The sequence below is a fragment of the Arvicola amphibius genome, chromosome 4, assembly GCF_903992535.2.
Source record: "Arvicola amphibius chromosome 4, mArvAmp1.2, whole genome shotgun sequence".
Taxonomy (NCBI): Eukaryota; Metazoa; Chordata; class Mammalia; order Rodentia; family Cricetidae; genus Arvicola; species Arvicola amphibius.
This window is the reverse complement of record NC_052050.1, coordinates 158,237,547-158,262,107: the sequence shown is the minus strand read 5'-3', so window position 1 is coordinate 158,262,107 and position 24,561 is coordinate 158,237,547. Positions and strand designations below refer to the sequence as shown.

Below are 24,561 nucleotides of genomic sequence, written 5' to 3'. Positions count from 1 at the left end.
CCTAGTCATCTAGGAAAGGTGGCCACACAGACACAGGCAGGACAGCACATGTGCATGCACGCACACACGCACGCACACACACGTCCGCACGCTGGGAACATACACTATTATAATTAAGTGACCAAATCGTTATTCAGAACAGCAACAGGCTCATTTGCTGCATCCTAAGGGAAACTATAGTCCTTGCCTAAGGTTCCCTTCCCCTACTTGAAGCATTGAAGAGTCCTCACACCAGGCTAATTTAAAGGTTTAGTTTATACAGTCAAGAATTCTGCAAACTCCACAATATTAAGGGCAATAACTACAAATGTTAAATGCTATAGTAAAAATAAACAGTCAATAGTTAATTCTGTAATGCATCAAAAAATTTAAATAACTCAAGAAAACAAAACTGGGAATTAAAGGCATATTTAGTAAAATAGGAACATTTGAACTGCTAATAGATTGTGAAAAAAGTCTTAGCTTTTATAATATGTATACAAAAGCAGTGGAACAAATGAAGAAAACAATTTACTACATTGTTGAAGCACAGTCAAAGGTGGGTGCATATCATTAACAATGACATCCTCTTTCCTGTAGCCTGACGGACAGCAGCAATCAGTTACCAAGAACAGGACAATTCAATACCTAGGAGTCTCCAGCAGCACACACTGAGATGTGTCATTTAGCAACTGTGGAATAAGAAAACTTAATGACGGAATAAAAGGCACGGAAAGGCTGATCAAGTATTTGAGGCCCAGGCTCCTCTTTAGATACAGCGCCTAGAACACTAGCAGAGCAGAAGCAATTTTGACAAGCACTTCCAAACCTTGGATATACAACTGAGGAACAATGAATCTCAATTTAAAAGTTACACCAAAAGAATAAAGTATAGTAATCAGGAAATAATTTGAGCTAACTTATGCTTTATAATCTATTCGGGTAAAGAAGCAAAGGTGTATTTAGAGTGCTAGGGCATTTTGTTTACTAAAACCTTGCTATAACCTCATGCCTACTTAAAATTCTAACATTCTTCTTTACTGTATCGAAGAGTTGATTTTCCAAAGCATGCAAACACAAAATAATCTGCCATTTCATCATCTCAGGCAACATTTCCAATGTTAGACTATGATAGGACTGTCTCTAGGGACTGGATTCTCCACTATATCATGCCTATGCACCTCTGATAGCATTTTATAGCCTTTCCTTGAGTGTTTAACACTAGTAAACTTCAACAAATCAAAAAATTAAATGAGGCAGATTCTACTGAATAAAATCCAGGGTGATCTCTAAGTTTCCACATGCAAAAATACCCACACCAAAAAAAGTTAATTTAAATGTGCTTATCCCCAAAATAAACATGCAAAAAAAAGGTTATCTTAGTCGTTCTGAACATAAAAAAAATCAAGTTCTGATAGTCCACCCTAAAAGTGACCTAATTTTCCATAAATTTTAAAAACATACCTTCTAGTGTTAATTAAGTATAATTTGTGGCAATAATATTTATTTTCTATAACAGAGGCACAGGTTTAGGATTTTTCAAAGATAATACTTGATGTTTTAACTCTTATCAGCATATAGTGTCTGTAAAAATAGCCAGTAGTACTAATTCACAAGTTTATTTATTTAGTGGACATAGAAACCTTGTGGAAAATATAAACCAGAGGAAATCTAGTACCGTTCTAAGGATTCTAAAAGTAAACCACCCTTTAGACTTAACAGAACTTTAAGAAAAAAATTGCTTAAACATATGAATTTAAGACTTTACTTTATTCAGCAAAATCATTTATTTACAGTGGGGAATGCTGGTTTGATTTTGTCAATGAAAGAAACAGAAGTCCAACAAAGACAATACTGCACCAGGTGCTTCTGTAGCAGGTGACCAACTGTTATCCTTACCTGTTATCGGGAACACCAAGAGCCACAGCATCACAAGGACACTGCTGTAACACACACCACACAGGTCCAGCACAACCCTGGGAATTTTGCAATGCAATTACCAACTTTTTCTTTTTTTATAAATGTATAAAAAAACAAAAAGTCAGCAACACCAGCATTAGGACGTAGTAAACAGAGTATAACCCCGAAGTCAGTGGTCAGTGAACACCTTACCAGACCAGCTAGTCACCACGTGACCTGCTCTATGGCAGACCACCAACTAGTACAGAATCCCAACAGGTGAAAAATACACCACTTCTAAAGACAGCAATGATCTGATAAGGACTTGATGTAGTGGAGGAGGAGGGAAAAGTAAAGGGATTGCAGAGCATAGCCCCTATTAGAACAAGCTAACTTTCCAGATTCTCCAATTAAAAAAAATAAACAAACAAAAACAAAAAACCACTTCAACATGAAGCTACAATACGAAGTTTTTTCATTTTTCTTTGTAAAAAGTTCAGAGTTTGCTGCTCAGTCCTGGGTCTTTAACGAGAAGGACAGTTTTGGCCTGGACTTCCCCTTGCCCAGGATAATTTTTTGTTCTTCTTTTTGTTGACGTTGTCGTTCTTGTTCTAGTTTCATCCTTTCCTCATGAATCTTTCTTTGTTCTTCAACAATTCTCAACTGTTCTTCAGCCTAAAAGTTAAAATAAGAACAAGATCTGTCATTCCTTTCTCTCAGTATCTTCTGGTTACCAGGTCACAATCTACAACCTACATAAACCAGGAAAGACTTCCTTAATTAACTCTACATATTTTATCTATTTCAAGTTTATGAAAATCTAATTTTATGGACTTCATGCCTTGACCATAGACTTGATTCTGTTTTTATATTTATTACCAAGATTAACAGTTATCTAAAGCAAAGGCACAGACTTAGTCCCAGGGTACATTATCTACCCAATCACTGTATTTTATAATTAGACAGACATACACAAGAACTGTAGTTAAAAATTTCCACTTTATTGTATACTCAATAGTAACCAAGAATTTACCCAGATGGTGGTGGCGCACATCTTTAATCCCAGTACTCAAGAGGCAGTAAACCTCTGAGTTCAAGGCCAGCCTGATATACAGAATGACTTCCAGGATACCCAGGGCTACACAGAGAAATTCTGCCTCAGAAAATTAAAAAGGAATTTTTCTATGTCTCAATTTCTTGGGAGAAAAAAAAGTACCAAATGTTTGACCTAACTGATTATAAAATGCTATTTTAATTTCACATTGGCCACAATGTCAATTCCTGAGGTTCCTTTATTGCCTTTCATCTCAAGCAACTGGCTTTTCCTCTCTACAGGAAATGCCCCCTGACTACCATGAAGAGTAAAGCTATTCTCACAACTCCTTCATCAGGAATCCCTTCCTGACCTTCCAAAGACCACTTACACCTCTATTCTCAGGGGTCACCTCTGCCTTTCTTATTAAGAGTGGGACTAGTACCCAGAGGGTGACAGGTGGACAACAAAGTCACCCTCCCTGAACCTAAGCAACACTGTTAGTAAGAAAGGCTGTTTTAACTCCTGAGTGTCTGGCAGTCACCACCACATCCTCCCATTTTTACTGTGACCTAAAACACGCACTCTGTCCTTCCTGCTCAAAGTTCCATTTGAAGTCACTGCTTCTTTCTCCTTGTCTTCCTTTAACTGGTCACCAGCACTGACCCCACAGCCGTCCCCACAGTCAGCAGTCCCCACCTGTCCTCACTTCTCTGCTGCAAACGAGGCTGGGCTGGAGCCTATAAGGGAGCATGACGTGGTGGGGCACACGCGACAACGATGTCACCTGAGTATCAAAATGGACAGAGCCACGGGGTAGGAAGGCAGACAGGTGGAGGTGCAGCCCTGAGTCCTGTAAACTCAGCTCCGAGGGAAGGGCCTAAGCAGCCCCCCAGCAGCGGGCCAGGTAAAAGCTCCAGAGCTCCGAGGGCCGCTCCATCCTTTGTCTTCTGAGCACCTCTGCAGCAGCCTGGTCAACATGGTGCCCTCACCCCCAACTCTACAGACTTCAGAGTTAAATAAGTCCATCCTTTCTGAGGGTCGAGTTCTTTTCCCCCTTTTCTAATCTTGAAAATTATTTATTTATTTAGTGGGTGGAGAACACCACAGCATGACTGCAGAAGTCAGAAGATGTCTTATAGGCATCAGCTTTTTCTTTCTATCATGTGGGATCTGGAGATCAACAGACCCAAGCCATCGAGCTTGGTGGTTAAGCACTTTACCAGCCGAGCCACCTTCTGGCCAATCCCTGCCCCCCCACTGTTTACGTGAATCTTACACATAAACAGACTCCAACTCCCACAATAATCTATCAGCTGTTCACGACCAAGGTGTCCATTCTTTCATTCTCTCTCTGGCTTTGAAAGTATTTTCAACTCTGCTGTCACCATGCCTGTTTCCTGTGCACCTAAAATGGTGAGACTGCTCCCATTGTACACAGTACTAAGAGATTCCTTTGCCTTCAAATTTCCAGTGATTTCTATGGGAAAAGAAAATTCCAGCTGAACTTCCAAAATTACTCTGCTCTGCAAGCGGCCAGACTGCCACTTAACCCTACCTACACAAGACTTCCTTCCAATCACCACCTTCCCTAGCTTCACTAATGATCACAACACAAAAAGAATGAGATATCTGGGGCTGAGGAAACAGCTCCGTGAATAAAACCTTTGGTAAGGACTGCCACTTAGATAATCAAAGCCCACAAGCAGGTGTGGAGGCAATCCGCAAGCTGCTCCTGGTTCACTGAATGAAGTCACACCAACTTTAGACCTTTACCTTGTGCGTGTGCACACACCCCCATCACTTCTAAAACTTTAAGCTAGCCGGGTGGCAGTGGTACACACCTTTAATCCCAGTACTTGTGAAGCAGAGGCAGGTGGATCTCTGTAAAATTAGAGGCCAGCCTGATCTACAAAGTGAATCCAAGAGTAGCCAGCGCTACATAGAGAAACCCTGCCTCAAAAAAGACGAACAAACAAGCAAGCAAACAAAACCTTTATGCCAACTATCCACATCAAACCATGTACTTGGGGTGCCAGCACTAGATACTGAACAAAGGTGCATGTGTGTGCACGCACTTGAGAACCCTTTGGCAATGTAAACACAGGTTTACTCCTATCCACTTGACCCTAGTAAAGCGTTAGGACCGTTTGAGCTGAGAGTCAAAAGGACAGCCTCAATACATGAAAGCTCACTGACATCACAGACGCAATTCCAATCCCATCGAAGCTTACTAAAGAGCAGTTTGATTCATCGAAACTACCTTTATAATAAATTTATTCAACAATTTCAGTTCCTGAAATTGCATTCATGAATATACCTGTAAACATGCAAAATTTTTAATTACTGTGTGTGTGCAGCCAGGTAAGTCATGATGCTCTCCTCAAGGGTTTCTTCACCTTGCTTTTGGGACTGCCTCTCTCTGGGTCTGTAGCTAGAGGCTGGGCTACCATGGCTAGTCAACAGACTCAAGGACAGTTCTTGTCCTTATCTCCCTGGCTGAGATTACAAACTATGTTGTAGGACACACGCTGTGCGCTTGGGTAACATTCGGGTCTTCACACACAGCAAGGTCTTTTCTGACTAAGCCATCTTCCTGGACTCCCAGATTCTTATTTCTACAGGGGTATTTATTTTAACATTTTGGAAAAGGAAATGACGAAGGCTAAATAATCTATACAAGATCTTTAAAACAATATTGCAGACTCATAAAGAAACCAATCAGGTGGCCTGTGAAATGCTTAGCAGTTAAGAGCAGAAGAGCAGTGGCTACTTTTCCAGGACTCAGGTTCAATTCGCAGTACCTCTAACTCTAGTCTCGGAGGACTGGATGCCCTCTTCTTGTTCTTGGGCAATAAACCCACGTGGTGCACAGACACATTCAGGGAAACATTCATACAGATAAACAGAGTATTTTTCAAAAGCAACAACAACAAAACAAAAACAAAAACAGGGGAGAAGGTTCTGGGGTAAAGTGCTCACAGGGCCTCATGTTAACAAAGCTGGGTTCAGTGACGGGGCAGTCATCGTCTACCAAATGGTTAGGACCACATTCACTGAGTCACCCTGTCTAACAATGGTGGAAGGACTTACGGAAGACACCCAGTGTCGACCTCTGGCTTCTATGTGTGCTCCTGTGCACACACACCAGAGGGCTCGCTCACACGTCCTCCCCCCAAAACAATATCCAGAGGGGGGGGGAAGGGGCCTGCACATTCTGAAACAGAACTCTTCAATATATACTGGGTGAAAAAGGAAAATAGCAAATAGTAGCAGAGATCTTTTGTGTTTTTGTGTAATCAAGGGAGAATAAAACTACAACATATTCATATATGCTGAACACACATTTCAACAACTCTGGAAAAACAAACAAAAAATAACTGAAGTCACCTTTGAAAGTAGAGGATGGTGCATGCCTTTAAATTCCAGCAATTGGAAGGCAGAGGCAGGTGGATCGCTGAGTTAGAGTCTAACCTAGTCCAAAAGAGCTAGTTCTAAGACAGGCTCCAAAGCTACAGAGAAACGCTGTCTCAAAACACAACATAAATAAATAAAATAAAAAAAGAAGAGGATGGGAAGTAGACAAATGAGGTGAGACAGGAAATTACCTTTGCTTAATAACCAAGCAAAACAGAACTTTAAATGTAATCACATTAAACAAGCAAAAATTCAGTAGCCAAAGTTTGTCTTCAATACTGCACTGGGCTCAAGTCTCAGCTGCAGTCAGCCCTCACTCGTTGTAGGGCACACTTAGGAACTGCTGCACTAGGAGGGCTGCAGGGCTCTGGCATCACCTAGTAATAGGACTATCTCTAGTGCTACAAGCACAGACAGCTAGAAGCCTTACTGTTCAGTGGATTAGCACATAAGCCCAGCAGGCACACACCTGCCCATGTACTCACATTTGTTCTTTATGCTAGTGCAGTTAGCTTCACATTTCTTGACAAATGAAATTCTCAAACAGAAATTTCCATCATCTCTCACTTTTAATACCCAGGCTCCCCAGTGATGGAAACTAGTTTGTCATCCATACATCTGTCATCATGGTGTCAATCCAACACCTTACTTGCTAGGTATTTCCTAAATCCTGACTTCCCACCCCAGTAGACACCTCTTGTCCTCTCCTCTCCTCTCCCTCGTGATGAGAACTGCAGTATCTGCATGGGGAAAAGAGGAGCACAATATGCCGCTTATCCACAAGGGTTGTTCTGTGGACACCTGAGAGGCCAACAAGATTAGTGTCCACTACACTGCAGTCATTAAGACCACTGACTGCTTCTGGCCATTATGCCTAGAACTCTGCATCTCATGCCCTTGAGTGGCTGGTGAAAAGTCAGAAAACTAAAAGGATCTGTCTTCATGAAGGGCCTGCTGCTCCTCCCAGCACCTTAGATACCATCTAGTTTACCACAGCCTACGCAACATAATCAATCAGTATTCTCCTTCGTGGACTTTCTAAACACTTTAACAACCTAAAGAAAGAAAACACTTTTTATGGTAGTGATTAAAAGGACAAGGGGAAAGAAAATGGAGAACTGCACCCACAGGCACCGTGCCACTCAGAAATGTGACTTCCACTGTAAGCCCTCTAAGAAACAAGGCCTGACCAGCTCTGCCATTTGTAATTCTAATGACTTAATTTATTTTCCTTCCTGGAACATATATACTAATGCATACCTTGTTTTCACAACAAAAAGGAAATGTTTTAAAAGTAATTAGAGCACAGTAGGGCACACCAGCACTTACGGGGTAGAGACAAGAGAATTGTGAATTCAAAGTTATCCTCAGCTACAAGACCCTGCTGCAAAAACATATAAATTTAAAATGTTTTAAAATTCAATCTGTTGGGCTGGACGGTGGTAGCAAATGCCTTTAATCCCACACTCAGGAGGCAGAGGCAGGCCAACCTGGTCCACAAGAGCTAGTTCCAGGACAGCTACCCTGTCTCAAAAAAACAAAAATCAAAACAAAAAGTTTAATCTGTTGGTCAAACTTCATTATACTTTTCTCTAAATTTTCATGTTCAAACTTTAAAGGAACAAAAGAGAAAAAACAAAAACACAGGTGGGCATTGGGTGGCACACCCTGTGGTCCAGCACCTAGGAAGCTGAGGTCAACTGCAGAGCTGCAAGCTGAGAGCCAGCCTGCATACGGGTAAGAAGACACAAGCACCAGTACCCGCGTTAAATGCTGACTTTATCTTCCTGAGGAAAACATGCTCCAAACCCACTCTGCAGAGGATCACTTGTTACCATCTAAAGAGGATTGATGTCCACTGCTTTTCTACCCTTGCTTCTCAATTTTAATTACTTATAAACTCCTCAGTCATTTTCAAACTTCAATTTTAGATACCTTAGGGATATTTTGTATTGCTCAAAAAGAGGGTTGGGGTGGGATTTGAGAACACTGTCTCAGTTTCAGAAACACTGCTCTGTACACTTAACCCAGCCCCCCAAAAAATGGGGCCTTCAGGATTTTCTTTTAATTTTATGTTCTAAAATTTCAAATTAATGCCTGGAGACGGCTCAGTAGTTAAGAGCACTTGCTTGTTACTCTTGTAGAGGGCCCAGGTTTGATTCCCAGCACCAACATGGTTCACAACCATGTTGTTCATAACCCTTCATAAATTCAGTTCCAGGGGATCTAAAACCCTCTTCTGACTCCATATACCAAGCACACGCCGTACACAGATACATGCATATAAAAGACGAACAAATCTAATAAATATTCAAATAGAAGATACAATTTCACATTTAAAAGGCAAAAATCTCTATACTATATGTAATAAATGAGGCTCTTTTTCATCTTCTATACCCCAAATTCTTTCTCTTGGGAGAACTTTTTTGTGTGTACTGTCCATTCATTTCCCTTTGAATGACTGCAATTTCCCTCAATGCCTAGAGCTCCCAGGCACTGGGTTCCGGCTATGCCCCACTCAGCAAGTTTATCAATTCTCTCTAAAGCATCTAACTGCGACTGTGGATATAAGCCTGTCTTCTCACATTCTGTTTCTGTTCAAGCCACTCCATGCAATATCTAACTTTTGCCTTTTATACTGTTTTCCCAAACACAGCATCAAAAGGTCACAAACCAGTGTTTCTTCCCTAACATACAAGGAACAACCCCTCACACATAGGAAACCCATCCCTCATCCTGATTTCCTAGTCAATCCATATTCAATTCCTTACACATCTGATGCCATCTCCTGAAATGTGTATGTACAGCACTATGACCTATTCTGGTACTGGGGCATTTTATCCTATCTATGACCACTCCTAAAAGTGCCCTGTGTTCTTTCCAACTGTTATGTGCGGTGTTCTTTTCAGTCCCAACCTCCCTCTGACTACATGTGTCTTGGTCCCTTCCTGTAGTACCCTACAACAGTGAGGACCAAGTCCTCAGAGCTCCACCTCCCAAGACAGGAGCAAACATGTAAATGGCTTCACTGAAAAGAAGCATTCAAACAGCAGCAATCTCCAAACCTTCATTCTATACCAAGTTCTGTGTATTTTGTGTATACGAATGTTTTCACAGCACATATGTATGTGCACCATGAGTACTTCGTACCCACAGAGCTCAGAGGGTACTGGATACCCTAGCATTACAGTTACAGGATATTGTAAGCTGGCAGGAATTGAACCTGGATCCTCTGCATATGTGACAACTGCTCTAACAACTGAGCCAACTCTTCCGGTCCCTTCTGTGATTATCTTTTGCAATATAGATGGACTGAGATTCTCTCAAATTGCCAAGTGGACATTTTATTCCTTGGCCCCTTTTACTGTTTCACTATGGAGTCTGACATAGCTGTAGGCCATAACTGAGCTAGCTACGGACATCTTCCCTCCAGTTTCAATCACAGGTTTGAATGTGCTTCAGAGCACTAAGGAAGCACTTGTAAACGACCCGCATTTCTGAGGATAAAAACAACAGTGTTTTCTGTCATGTGCCTCAGCATCGTCCAGTTTCTTCACAATTTCAAACCCACAATCACAAAGGAAGTTCAAAGCAGAATTTTATTCCAGAGCCTGAAAGTCTGAACTCAGCATGTTAGCAGGGCTCAGTTCCCTTGGAACCATCAAAGGAGGCCCTTGAAAAGCTGCTGGCTTCAGGTGCCTCCAGGAAGACCATCTTCAGACTGCAATCTTAAACCTCACCTTTCCTGGAGACAACATGTCTCTTTAGTATGTAGCTCTGGCTACTCTGGAACTTGCTACCTACACTAGGATAGCCTCCAACCCCGGCGCTGGGATAAAGCAGTGCATCACCACACCTGGGGAAAGACGACGTTCTGGAATCTCATTCTGCTCTGTCCTTAGCTCCTCTGATTTATGTTACAGCCTGCCTCACTCTTAAAGGACACATGTGGTGCTATTCTAGAAATAACTGAGATTAACGTTTCCCTCTCAAGATACCTCAATCACACCTGCAAAGAGCACTCCTCACTTTTTGACCATATAGAGAAACACCTGAAAATTTTAGGAATTAGGTATGGGGGAGGGGCTGTAACACGCGCAGTCTACTACACCAAGTGTCCAAGTGTCCTTAAAAACAAACAATCCTACATTTTCCTGAGAAGTTCCTCTCAACTGCACACTGAGCACTAATTTATACTCAGGTACGTACACCTCTCAAGTTCAAACACTGCACTTTCAACCTCTCAGCGATAAACTTACACCAGAAAGTGACCCATCTCAGTAGACATAACTGTCAACTTACACTTTGCAGTGACTTCAAATCCTAAACATCCATCTACTCAAAATCCATCAGCATTCTAGTGACTCCCAGCTCAGTGATGCAGAGATGGCTCAGGTCAATCTCCACACTGCAGGACACTAGGCAGACAGGCACAGGCGGAGGCTGCGTCTCTTACTGGTAACTTAGTCAGAAGACATCCCTCCACAGCAATATCTAAACTCTACTGGTGGCAACATGCCTGTAACACTGCATTAGGGAGGTGAAATAGAAGTCCAGCCTGAGCTACAGAGTCAGTAAAAACACTAACGAAGCTAGGCTACAGAGTTGAGACCCAAAACTAAACAAAATTCTGCTTCCTTTTCATGATTCATGTACTTCTGTACCATTCCTGGCATTTTTAAGGACACACTATATAAAACCTGTGGAAAACACCTCCAAAATTTAAGCACTTCTAGAAAAAGTAAATGGGCTGGGTGATAGCTCAGTGTGGAAGGTACTGGCTGCCCAGCATCAAGACTGCAGGGCAAGACTGGAGTCCATCTCCAGCACCCGTTTAGACGTGGCCCTGGTGGTATGCATGCACCACAAACCTGTGACCTGGAAGTGAGGGTGGAGACCTCTGGCCGTCAGTCTGCTGAAATGATAAGCTCCAGGTTCAGTGAGGCCACACTTCAACACATAAATGAGTAAGTGAACAAATGAGGGGGGAGAGACAGAGACACCAACCTCAGGCCTCCACATGTGTGTGCATACATTGGTAAGCACATAATCATACATATCAAAAACACAAAGGAAATTAAAATTCTGCATTAATAATCCTTAAATTACTGTAAGACGGCTGTCAATTCAAGTTTAAAAACTAGGAATGTACCTGCTCACTGAAGGCAGTCCACATGGGGATTATGTGATTTTATCAAATATGTATGTGTTACTTGTTTGGTCATGTTACAGAGAAACGCATCTGTACACATTATTTGGAACAGATTGAGCAAGAACTGTGCACAGATTAGCGTTAACAGAAACCTCCGCACACTCCACCTGACTAAATCTAGCACATTCCTTTCTGGTCCCCACTCAACTCCAGATTCAACTGTTACCCTAACAGGGTCTACTTAAAGTGTTCAAAAGGATGCCTTAGCATACTTGCCCAGACAGCTTTCCTTCTATGCCACAAAGAAGGAATGCATCACTCACAACATGTGTAACTGAGGAAGGTGTAAAATTATGCTTGGAAATACTAACTAAAGATAACTGTTCTTAACACACTGACTTAATCTTAACACGTACAACTATGCTCTTTGTGAGCAAATGTCCACCTTTAAGAGACAACAGTTTTTTGTTTTGTTTTTTTTTTTTTGGTTTTTCAAGACAGGGTTTCTCTGCAGCTTTTTTAGAGCCTGTCCTGGACCTAGCTCTTGTAGACCAGGCTAGCCTTGAACTCACAGAGATCCGCCTGCCTCTGCCTCCCGAGTGCTGGGATTAAAGGCGTGCGCCACCACTGCCCGGCTGAGACAACAGTTTTTATCTGGCTACTTTGTACATCATGTCTCCTGTTCAGAAGTTCTTTGTCTGCAAAAAATTCACCTGGCTCCAGCTGTCACTCTTAGTGACCATAAAAGAAAGCACTGTGTGTGAATGGAATTTCCCATGAGTAAGTTTTATAGAGTAAATTTGTAGAGGCAGAATTTAAAGTCTGGGGTATATACAGATATTTAAGCAGTTTCTGAAACTTGTTATCCCTCTATATCCACAGGATTACAGAAGTGCTTTCACCATACTCTATCTTTCAACAGGATACTTCCTAAAGAATGGAAAACTAATTTGGAACGGAACCTCAACACAATGGGAAAAAAAGATTTTGTTTCCACAGATGTTAGGATCTATTTTCTAGGAATTGCAGTAGCTAATTCCTCATGCCATACGCAATAATTCTGCATGTTTCTGGGTCCTTATCTGGAAGCTGGTCTTTATCAGTTTCCTGTTACTCTGAGAACTGTCCGTGGCAGGGGCACTATGTCCTCAAAGCACCCTCCTGCCTGGCCTGCCTCTGCTCTCACACACCCTTCTTGGCATGCATCACATCTGCTCACTACTGTCTGTAACGCCTACTACTATTTCCCCACTGTCCCAGAGACTTCATCCCCTACCTTACCTCAAGGCCTGGCCATTTCACTTCTTCACTCTCTTCAGAGGCCTACTTCACAGAGCTATCTCTTGGAAGGCCTCTGTATGCCACTCCATCACAATTAGGTCAATCATACCCTACCATCCACACCATTTGAACATTCCCATAGAATTAACTTTTCTTAGAACCGTCCATGTCTCTACAATAAACACTAATAATTTACAAGAATGTAATTCCTTACCTACTTTCCAAACAACTTTAGTGAACATAGATTTTAGTGCAGTTACCTTTGGCCGCTCCTATGTCTTCTTTGCTACAGCTTAGGAACACGCACAGCCATTACAGCACCCAGGCCAGCAGCACAGCACTTGTCTACAATACTGCTGCTTCACTTTCCCTTTGACTGACCTGTCCTCAGTTCGACTGAATTTTAATGTTTTATAGCACATTTCCCAGTAAACAAAGAGAAGGGAAAGGAAAGGACCAACAATACCCAAAGAGCTTCAACGTTCAACCTGCCGCCATCTCCTGCCTCCCTCATAAAGGACACTGCACTTTCCACACACAAACCTCCCTCAACCCCAGACATTCCTTAGACTCCAACCCAAATGACCGAAGTCTACCCGGGGTGTTTATGAGTTTCTAGAAGCCCAGCTTCTCTACCCAAGGCACCCTTCCACTGAGCTTCAATGATGTCACTCCCTAGGCTATCAGCAGACAGACTTCATTTTCTTTTAATTCATTAGAGATGTGAGAAACAGGATAAACGACAGAAATTGGCCATTAAGTACAACCTGAGAAACAGTCCTGTAGACTATGATCAATCTTCCCACCACCACCACCCTCCAAAGAGAAGTTTATTTTCCACATAGGTGCACTAGTACCTGACAGGAGTCACACCAAGGTGAGGGTATCAAGGCCACCACCAGCCAGAGTTAACACAGCCACCTAACCCTTCTACCATGTCCTCATAGACCTAGATCACTAACATTTCTCTCTGAAGTGTTTGTCACAAACCAGACTCTATTTACCCTTCAAAGTTCAACCACCCAAACCTGAAATAAAACTGTCCTCCTCCTTCTACTGTAGATGGAATGGCGGGCTGTGTCCCGCCACCCGGCTAGCTTTACCCAAAATAATTACACGGAAACTATTCATTTAAACATTGTCTGGCCCATTAGTTTCAGCCTCTTATTGGCTAACTTCTCACATCTTGTTTTAACCCATATTTAGTAATCCATATAGCACCACGAGGTGGTTGCTTACCAGGACAGATCTTAACCTGCATCTGTCTTGGAGAGGAGAAGCATGGCGACTGACTATGGCGACTGCCTGAAGCGTCTGCCTCACTCCCAGCATCCTGTTCTGTCTACTCCACCCACCTATGTTCTGACCTACTGGGCCAAGCAGTTTCTTTATTAATTAACCAATGAAAGTCCTCCATCATTCTACCTGTATGGGATCTACTCTTATCCCACCCAGGCCCTAGGACAAGCTCCCGTGTGTTCTTCTGAATAGTCAAGTTTTCAAGAAATTAAGTGACACAACTTGCTTTTCCCCTAACCAAGTCTTAGCAGCAAGTATCTCTGCTGGTCTTGATACTGCTACTTTATTCAAATCAGACTTTCCTAGAATCTCTCCTAAATTGTATCTATACTCATGGGTTACTGTCTTGGAGGTTCTGAACCACTTATGTTCATAGTCTCTCCTCACACTGGCAGATTATATTTTAAATTTGCCTACACCTTTTAGAGTGCAGATATAATTAGTTTAGTCTCTGTACTTCTGTTGAGATGGTAAATTAGAAACATGAGATAACATGTGTGAGCTGCAGTGGAGCACACCTGGAATTCCAGCACATAGGATCAGGAATCCAAGGCCAGCCTAGATTATAGGAGATCTGTGGCATGAGAGGGGAGAATCCGACTGCATTTAAGCATCTTCCTTCTGCTTAGTGAAGGTGAGTAGGGTCAGGGCTGAAGATACTGGGGCAGGGACAGTATACCTCCCCCCAAATGCTCTAAAACCACTGAAAACTTTATAATTCTCTCCAAATTAGAGATTAAGATATCGCCAATTCTAGCACTTTTACCTCAATCTCAAGGTCTTTGAAGCAATCTTGAGAATCTCCACAAAGCCCAATTACTCAACACAAATCCACATACTCTGAAGACCCTGCACGATGCCTTCCAAATCCACAGCACTCACCAGTTTGGCCTGTGCTTCTGCAATTTTCCGGTTATTTTCTTCTAATATCCGCTCCAGCTCCTCACGCTTTGCTCGTTCTTCCTCCTAAAGGGGAGGACATGTTACAACGTTAGGAAAACAAAGTGTTTAGCTCTACCAGCAAATAATTACTAATCTTCCTCTCAACTCTGCTGGATCTGACTTACAGGGCGGCTGTACAGCCACCTTTCTGTCTGACAAACGATAACTGTGCAATCTAACACTAAATTTAAATCATCCCTCCCAGTCCAAAACAGCAACCGACTAAACCCTCCCTAATAGTCTCCTGGCAATTATCACTAATACTTTAATATCACACAAATCAACAAGGACAACTACAAAACTGGATAGTATTTACCAAATTAAAAATATATATAAAATATAAATAAAGTGAATATTTGTCTCACCAATTATGGATACCTACGTATTCTTTACCTATACTCCTTTAATCAGCATTAAAAGTTGAGTATTTACTGTCTTGTCCAGTGTCCTGCAGAGTGTGCTCCTCGGCTGCCATACGCGCCAGCTTCCTCTTTAAAATGATTTGTACTGTTAGCTTGGCAATACCTGCATCAGCAGCTCAACCATTTTTAAAGAAACAACATACAAGGAAGGCTGAGCTGAGGAATGCAGATGTTTATGGTAAGAAGGAACAAAAAATGTAATTCATCATTCCTAAGGCAAACAATTAATAAGAAAAATACATTTACTGTTAGTGAAAAATACAAATGGTAATCCATACTAAGGACTGCTTCCATGGGGCATGGACTTAACATCAGATGTTGACAACCACTAAAGGCAGCTTATATTGTCATCTACAGTCTGCACTGAAATTCAGGAATCCGGGGAATGCACAGTCAGGAAATAAAATTCTGTCATTTTTTTTCTTGGAGAATTTAATGAAGTTTTATAATGCAAACTATATGAAGATTGCTTGATGGTTTGGGCAGTGTTCAGATCACAGCATACATACTCAAATGATTTTAGTATTTGGGAAGACTGTCAGAGGATTGTGTCCGTGTTAAAAAAAATGTTAATATGAAACAAAAAGCAAATGAAGAGAAAAAAATCTTGCTATGATTAATAACTCGCTACAAAACAGCACAATTACTCCAAAAATATCTCCATTATTAAAGGCACTGATATGAACCAACTACAAACAGGTCTATGTATTAAGACAGGACAAGGGAAATGCACTGTACAAGCAAAGCTTACTAGAAAGCAGACTTAACACAATGTCAACTTGTCCACAGTAACGCCAGGATGAAGAATGACAGTAAGCCATATATTTAAGCCAAATATTTATAAATTTATGTTCAAGACAATGTAACTACAGATTTCCTGTGTCACACGAATTCATTTGTTCATTAGCAAACTGTGGAGAGACACTCAGTGCTGTGAAGCAATTTGCCTTGAGTGTCTCTGACTTTCGCATACTTTAGGATCCTGGAGTAATCAGTGCAAACAAGCCATAAAGCTTCAGTAGCAAATTACTGTCTCACAGAAAGACATTTTCAACTTCTGCTCCAGCTGCTGATAAAACAAATCATGTGTTTAGCTTGACTCCAGACAAGGACAACCTGTTCCTTCATAACTCTCTAGAGAAAAAAAGGAGTTGTTAGTAGGTACTTAAAAAAAAAGGAAAAAAAAGATGAACAATCTGGACATTTTTCCTTAAAAGATTCCTTGAAACACATTATGAAAATGGAGGGCCTTATAATCAAAATGCTAGAATTAGTCCACTGTGTTGAAAGGATTTAGGGAGGGGATGAGGGATAACAGAAGGAAAAAAAGAAGAGCGAGAAAACCCATGTATCAAAAGCAGGAGCTGCCACTCAAAGTCAGGCCCTGCTCTTTGTCATCTGACTGAAGGCAAAAGGCTCTCAGTCGAGGTCACAGTGATAAACTTTAGAAAGGAAGATGCAACCGCAGGCGGACTTTTAGCCTTTTCCCTTTTCCACTCCCTGGCTTCCCCCTACCCTCCCAAAAAAGAATGTAGTCCTGCAGCCATGGCAAAAGTTTCAAACACTTCTCAAATACATAAGCCAGTTCCGTTAGATCAAAAAAAAAAAATATCCTTGAATAAGTTTTAAGAAAGTAGCTTTTAAGTACCAGTCAGCACTTCTGGCTAAAAAATTATCTTTCGCAGCCATGTGACTTTGGATGAGAAAGGAATAGGATAGTCGCATTCCATCTCGTCTGGACTGAGCAGGAGGCACACCTGACACTGAAAGTTTTGCCATGGACTGTCTCTACTTTCCAAACGACCGAGCGTTACCTCTCTAGCTTTTTGTGCTGCAAGCTCAGCTTGTCTCTGTCGCTCGAGTTCTTCGAGCAACTGCTTTTCCATGATGCGTTTGGCCTCTTCCACCCTTCGGAGGACTTCTCGTTCAATTTCATCCTTCCTTTTCTCCAATTCTTCTTCTACCCTCTTTGCTACCAACTCTTCTACTCTTCGTGCTGTTTCTTCCTCAATGAGTTTTTCTTCTATTTCTTGTTGCCGACTAGCAAATAAAAATAGAAAAGACAACGTTTTAACCTAAGAATTAAAACTAATTTTAAGCCTACTTATTATAAGTCTTATTTCTTATACTCGTAATTTTATAGATTATTCTTACAGCACATTCAGCAAAGAAAGCAATCAAGATAAGTAATACAGAAATTCAAATGAGTATAAATATCTTGGGGGGGGAGGGTTGTACGCACTCTAAATATAGAAAGGCGAGTGTGTAACAAGAACCTAATTCCTTAGGTTTATTTAGGACCTGTAAATCTGAAACAGGAACCTACTCCTGTTATCAAGTAGGTGATTCACTTAGCCACTCTGTCCAAGGTTGAGCTACAGAAACTCCTTAAGTAAAGGACAACAGCACCGTGGTCTTTGCTCTAGGCTCTATCTTAACTTGTTGTACCTCTTCCTCCTTTAATATTTGATTTCATTTAAAAGCTGTTCTAGATTTGACAGAATAAAAGGTTAAGACTATACTATATTATCAAGGCTAAATGAAGCCTTACTGTTCCCATTTTAATCCCATTGAAACAATTACTGACTGACTGGAAACAAAATTTTGGATAAGAACATCTATCAAAGTGCTATCACAAAAACCTTGCGCATTTGTAGCAATGACAGTCACTGGTACCAAACAGCTTGTTGGCAAGTTAGTAGGAGGAAAACCTAAAATGCTCTTCCATTTTATTTGGTTAGGTGTTAAATGTAAGTATTCTGGATAGACTGGAAGCATACTAACACTATACTGGTCTTGGAATTATAGTTTAGAATACAGAATCAGTAGATAGTATTGACGTTCACTTTGCTTCCATTATGTTTCTACCCAGGAGCAGGCCAAGCATTATTTTATGTAGAATGAAAGAATTCAAAGGTTCTTAATAATGCATCTAAATCCAACGAGGTCAATTTAGTAATACTTCCTCCCAAACGATCAAATTAACAAAACTCACAAGTTTCATCTTTAGAACCTATTTGACACGCGAGACAGTCATTCATCTGGCATGCTTAGTAAAGACTTTCTAGTTGCTGTGACCGTCCAGCAGTCTAACACATTTCTACTCAATTCCCACACAAGGTCTTTCAGCTCAATACATTCGCTGCACTGTCTACACTTATCCTTGGTCTCTATCTACCAGAGGCAGAAGACAGGACAGTAATTTGGTTCTTCTCAAGGTTCTAGCTATTTTCTAACACTGTAGGACTTGTCTGCATCTTTGCTATTTCCTTCCCAACTGCACATTCCAACAGTACAGGAGTGCTTAAGACTCAACACAGCCCTTTCTTCTTAAGGTCCTGTCAAATAAAGGCTAGCTAGAGTGAGCCTTTGTCAGCAGACACTTAGGAAGACACAGCAGATAGCCTCCAAGGTGATGAACGATCTACGGTGAACAGAACGACGCTGAACAGAGAGCTCGATTCAATGGCAATCACACAGAAGTTTCCTATCCACCCACAAGGAAACTTTTCAGCTATTTTTTTTAGAAAAATCAGATATAGTAAAGCCTAAGAAACTCAGCATTTACATCTTCAAAATCTCAACTTTTAATTATCAGTGTTAGATGGGACAAAGTACTAAGTACAAAAGAGATAATGATGCTTAAGTGGAGACTTCCTGTGAGCAGAAAGGGAGGGGAGTAAGACCCTAGGAAAGTTCATCAGTGAGCAGCAAAGCTCTCACTTTAATAGGAATCTGATAAAGTGATCGAGACTCTCAGTATTCACGATCTACATCAGGCACTCATCCCCCCCTAAGCAGCACAGGAACGGAGAACCAGCAGTATGCCCATAAATTTGGATATAAGGAAAAATAAGCAAACAAATTCAGTTTTTTACTCACAGTAAAAGCCAAACCAGCCTGAACTGTCAGCTCTAGCAGTCTTCACCCAGTGATCCCACCAACCGGGGAAGATGACAGGCAGTAAGTTGCTGAATTACAGGTCAAGTCTATCTGCAGCTCAAGGGTTTTATAGTCTAAAGGGGAGGAGAGCAAATGGCAAAGTCCCAGCCACAGCTGAGGCAGAGCAGGATGAGAACTGGCCTGCCCTGTGTTCTCACAGGGCTGCTTATCTCCCTTTGTTCCTGGAGGAACTGAAGGGCACCCCAGCAGGCCTCCAATAGCCTTACTTATGTGAACTGAGTGAGGGGCAGATCAGGCAATGAGGTCTGGGCACAGGGTTGTAGCACTGCAAGCCTCACAGGAACATAATTTTGGTTGTTATTCTCATAAGATTAAAAAGGCATCTTCAGAATCCAGGGACAAATTTCTAGTCTGTTTCTACAATCTGTGGCAAAAAACCCTTAAGGCCCCACCACTCCATCTTGTCTCCTTTCCACAGAAAACCAACTGGCACATAAACTGACTTAAGCACTAGTACATCTTCTTCCCTGATGGCCAAAATTAACAGGAAGCCAATAATAGCACCACCATTAGGACAACTTTTCCATTAAAAACAATGAACTTTCTTCAAGAGAGAACCAAACCACTCTGGGCATTATCATAAGAATCACACAGAATTCTCTAAAACATTTTGTTTTGCTCAGAAGCTGCTGCCTGAGTGAATGCCAGGACGTCCTGCTTGCAGGTTCCCGAGTCATCCTGGGGTAAGTGGCTCTAGCTTCTTAAATCTGAGCTCAAATATATTGGGGAGTGGGGGTTGCAAAGGGCTCTGTCTTGTCTGTCTCTCCAATTTTTGTCTCAACTTCCCTGCTGAGCCCACTGCTCTGCTAAGAATCTCCTGCCAGAAAAGAGTTATTAAATCAAGATCAAGGTGTTTTTCAAGTAGTATGATACCAGGTCCCATTTTTCCCCTCGGTCATTAAAAAAACAAAACAAAACAAAACAAACAAACAATAAAGACCACCACTACTCCTAGTCAATCAGATGGTAACTGATTAAAACAAACCAGGGCGGGCACAGCACTGAGTGCATGGCTTGCAATACAAAAGTAATGCCGTATTTTTAAAGCATCTATCCTTAAAACAAGGGGACTCACTTCTTGAAACCTCTAGGATTGCTTAGTAATTACTAGTAAACATTAATTACTTTATACCTAGCAGGGCACTAAACACTGGGCCGCAGTGAATGCTGAGGTGATGAATGGCCCTTGCCAGACCCTGACCTTCCCAGCAGTTTCCCCAGGACAAAGGTGAGGCAAGAATGGGGACAGAACCAAATGCACGTCCTGTGCTTGCTCCGCCATTGTCTTAAAGCTCTGCAGAGTAAATTCAGTTATAAACTTCTTTGCCCTCAATATAAGCTCTATTTATTTTTCAACGAATCACATACACGATGAATTCCAGTTCACCTTAGATACTCTCAGGCTCCCGATCTGTATTGTAGGTAACACTAAGACTATTCAATCTCAGATGTCACAGGCTGCAGGGCTTACTAGACCAATGATAGGACTTCTACAGGTTGTTCCAGCTACCTGCTTTCAAAACAACATCAAAGAATCCCTAAGAAATGTTAGTATTGGTGAAGTGCAGGGGCTGGGACCCAAGCACAAGAGGGAGATCTGATATGAAAGGCCGGTAGTACCTTTTCATTACTTTCTGTGACTTACTGTCCACAGGCTGTTAGGCTACACTCAGGAACACTGACTGACTCTATGCCAAACACTAAGTCCTTATAAAATGCATCTCCATTTCACACACACTCAGATGATTTAAGGTCTCAAAATTGTAAGTAGCAAAGCAATCAGTCTCAGTTATCAGGACTGAACTGGGTGAAGCCAACAGACTTGTTTTACCATGTCTCCGCCCATCAACCAGCGCTCTGCATTTTAGAGCCACGTGTTCCCACCCTGGGCTGTAGCACACATTCCCGTGCAGACTGCTCTTCTCTCTCCACAGTCCCCAGGGCACTCTATCTGTTGCCCAGGTTTAGACACACAGCCTACACAATGCACCCTATACGACAGGAAGTGATCTTTTAAAGGGTACTGTTTCATTTCCCTCCTCAGAACTTCCTGATCTAGAATGAATTAAACCAAATCTCATGCATACAAGAAGCCACATAGAATTTCCAGGCTCTGCTCACTTCTCTAGTGACTCCTGGGCTTCAGGGCCTATAGTCTCCCATGGTGACCAACACCACCGTGTACTCCAAGGCCTCCCTCCATTCTGTTCTCTCGGGGAGGGGGGGTTCAGGAAGACAGCTCACTCCTTTGGTCCACAAATACCCACCCTCATGCAGCCTGACTGCCTTACCATCCCTACCCCCACTCCTGGAGATAGTCTACTATATCACCGAATCTGTCTAAGCTAGCTCAGATCAGTCATCTATGAACAGCACACCCACCACACCACAGCTCCTGGCACTTATTTAAGGCTCAGTCAACACTAGCAGCTAGCTCAATAAACAAGCCAACAGGCATCTGTAAACAAACTTTCCCTCACTCCCAAGGCTCCGTCATCTACACCGGTGTGCTCTGCAAGACATAAGTCACATTAAACATTGTCTATTACACACAAGATCTAATATTAAGGTGGCCTCCAGCCCCGCCCCTTCTCAGTCCAGAACCAGAGCACAGCTCGATGCCCATTATGCCATCCTATGCTGCCCATGTGCAGCGTACAATGACTCTAATTAGCATAGCAAGCTTCCTGTTTTCACACGGAGAATCACCTTAACTATCACAGCTAACTTTTCCTATGTCCTCCTGGTAGTTATCGGAGTTACATCTTCAAGGCTACGGGCTTGTTCCACACCTAACGGGATTCTGTGTGGCCAAGGTGTACTGAGAACAACCTGCTCACAGCACAGGGCAGCTCCACCTACAGTATTAGCTGTGTTCAATCCCTTACCTCCGAAGCACTGCTTCTGGAAAATCTGCCCAACACAAACTCAAACACAGGGGGGAAAAAACCCACACAAGTCCATACAACGTAAACTAAAGTTTCTGCTTTGTAACCATTTATCCAGTCTTCACTGAAGAATTCCGGAAAAGATGGCTGGCTGACCACGGAGCACTCACGAATATGCTTAGCACTATTGTTCCACGTGGCTTTGGGGGTGGGGTGGGAGGACACGTCTTTTAAAAGTACTACGCACAAGTTCACACTGGCTGGGTTATCCACACCTCCTTTTTACACCGAAGGAAGCCTGACTTTCAAAACCACGTGATCTCCACCCCATTTCAAGTTAAGTTCCCCCTGAAGGTAGCCGATTTCACCCGATGGGAAAAGGCAGTCGAGAGCACTCTGGAGCTGGAAGCAAACATTTCGGCGGGGACCAGAGGGCTCAAGCGTGCTCCCTAGAGGGACTGATGAGGCCGGGACAAAAAGAGGCGAGGGGACGATGGCCAGCCGGGTGCTCGCTGGAGGTGTGTGCACCTGTCTTACTACGACTGGAAAAAGAGGGGGAAGAGCCCACACCCCCAAGCACGGACCCCCCTCCAAGGCGGCCCAGCGCTCCAACGCCTCGGGCCCGGCGCTGCGCGGCCCCGCCAACCTCCCGCCTCGCGCCCTCCACTCCGACTTCCGGGCCGGCGCTCCCGCCCGTCCCGCAGGCCCGGAGCGCGCCCCCGCCAGCCGCGCGCTCCTCACATTTTTCGCTGCCGCTCGAACTCCGCCTTCTTCTCCTCCTCCTCCCGCTTCTGCTTCTCGTCCAGGCTGCTGCGCTTGCTCACCGTGCGCCCGAAGATGTCGATGCGGTCGGGCGGGGAGGCGCGCTCCCGCTCGCGCCGGGACGCCGCCGCGTTGGTGGAGCGCGAGCGCGAGCGCGACTCCCGCCGCCGGTTCCGTTTGCTCTCCCGGGACTTGGAGCGCTTCCGCACCCGCTCCTTGTCCCGCGAGCGCGAGCGCGAGCGGCTGCGCTTCTTGTTGTGCTTGGAGCTCTTGGTGTGCTTGGAGCGGGACGAGCTCCGGCTCCGCGACCGGCCCATCCTCGCGCGGCGCGGCGCCCGCCGCCTGTCACCCGCTGCCCGCCGCAGGCCGTCCCTCGCCGCCGGGAAGCTCGGCCCCCCGCCCACGGACCCTCCGCCTCGCCCCGAGCGCACCCGCCGCGCACACGGCCGCCTCAGCCGTAGAGGCCTAGCAGGCCTGGCCCGGAGTCCCTAAGATGGCAGCTGCGGCAGCACCGGCCGCCCTTCCCACAATGCCCTGCGCCGAGCGTGCCGGCGTGAGCCCCGCCCCCCGGCGACGTCGCCAAGGCGGGCCGGCGAGTGGTGCCGAGCGCGCTCGGCTCTTTCCGCCACTGCGCGGAAACTAGAGCCTGGGGTTGGGTCGCCTTCGGGTCTTTCTCTACTTGTTGAGTTCAACAAGACCCACGAAAAACTTAGGAGTTAGAAACTATTTATGATAAACGTTGGCTGAAAGGCAGAATAAGGTCCGAGTAAGTGGGAAATGCGTGTTATTTTCCTTAGCCAGCTTTGAGAATTTACCCTTTGCAAGCCGCGTGTGCTGGTATAGACTCATACCTGTAGCCCTAGAAATGTGGAGGCAAGTGGATCAACTCGGTCAACCTTGGCTATGCAGTAAATTGGAAGCCAGATGGGGATACATACATAAAACATATTTTTATACACATACATGCAAATTATGCATACATGCATACCATACATATGCCAACCACAAAATTAGAGCAATTCCTGGAGGACTCCCGAATTATCCTCGGGTTGTATATATTAGAGCTAAGTTTTATTGAAAAGGTTGCATCATTGTGGATTTTCAAAAAATTCGAGGCCAGCCAGGGCTATGTAGTGTGCTCCAGGCCTAGCCCCAGGAGGCAAGGGAAAGATGAGGAAGAGAAAAATGAGAAATGACTTATCTCATTAGGGTCTTTTAGCTTTTGGGCTGCTTTAACAAAATATCAATAACTCAAAAGAAAGTTGTTTCCCAGGCTTTCGGAGGATGAGAAGTACTCTATTAAGTAGGGTGGGTCTGTTTGAACTTCCAACAGGAGACCATAGTGCTGTGCTTTAGGAGGGGTGACAGAGCTTCTAATCAACACCCTATCAACTCTAATCCCATTTTTTTGAAGCCAGAGCCTCCTGGGCGACTTCATCTCTTCTGAAAGGGCCCCTCTTCCTCCTCCTCTCCCTTCTCCTTCTTTTGGATTTTTGAGACAGGGTTTCTGTACCAGGCTTGGCT

The 24,561-nt window shown here is 43.4% G+C and overlaps 1 protein-coding gene across 1 annotated transcript; it reads right to left on the bottom strand.

The window, feature by feature from the left end:
* Window positions 1-1,730: 1,730 nt before the first annotated feature.
* Arglu1 (arginine and glutamate rich 1) lies at window positions 1,731-23,524 on the bottom strand. The gene is made up of 4 exons (XM_038326592.1): window positions 23,017-23,524; window positions 17,239-17,464; window positions 14,943-15,026; window positions 1,731-2,553 (listed from the first exon to the last, which is right to left on the bottom strand). Exons 1-4 carry the CDS (start codon window positions 23,352-23,354, stop codon window positions 2,389-2,391), a joined length of 813 nt encoding a protein of 270 aa, XP_038182520.1. The 5' UTR covers window positions 23,355-23,524; the 3' UTR covers window positions 1,731-2,388.
* Between the last annotated feature and the right edge of the window lie 1,037 nt (window positions 23,525-24,561).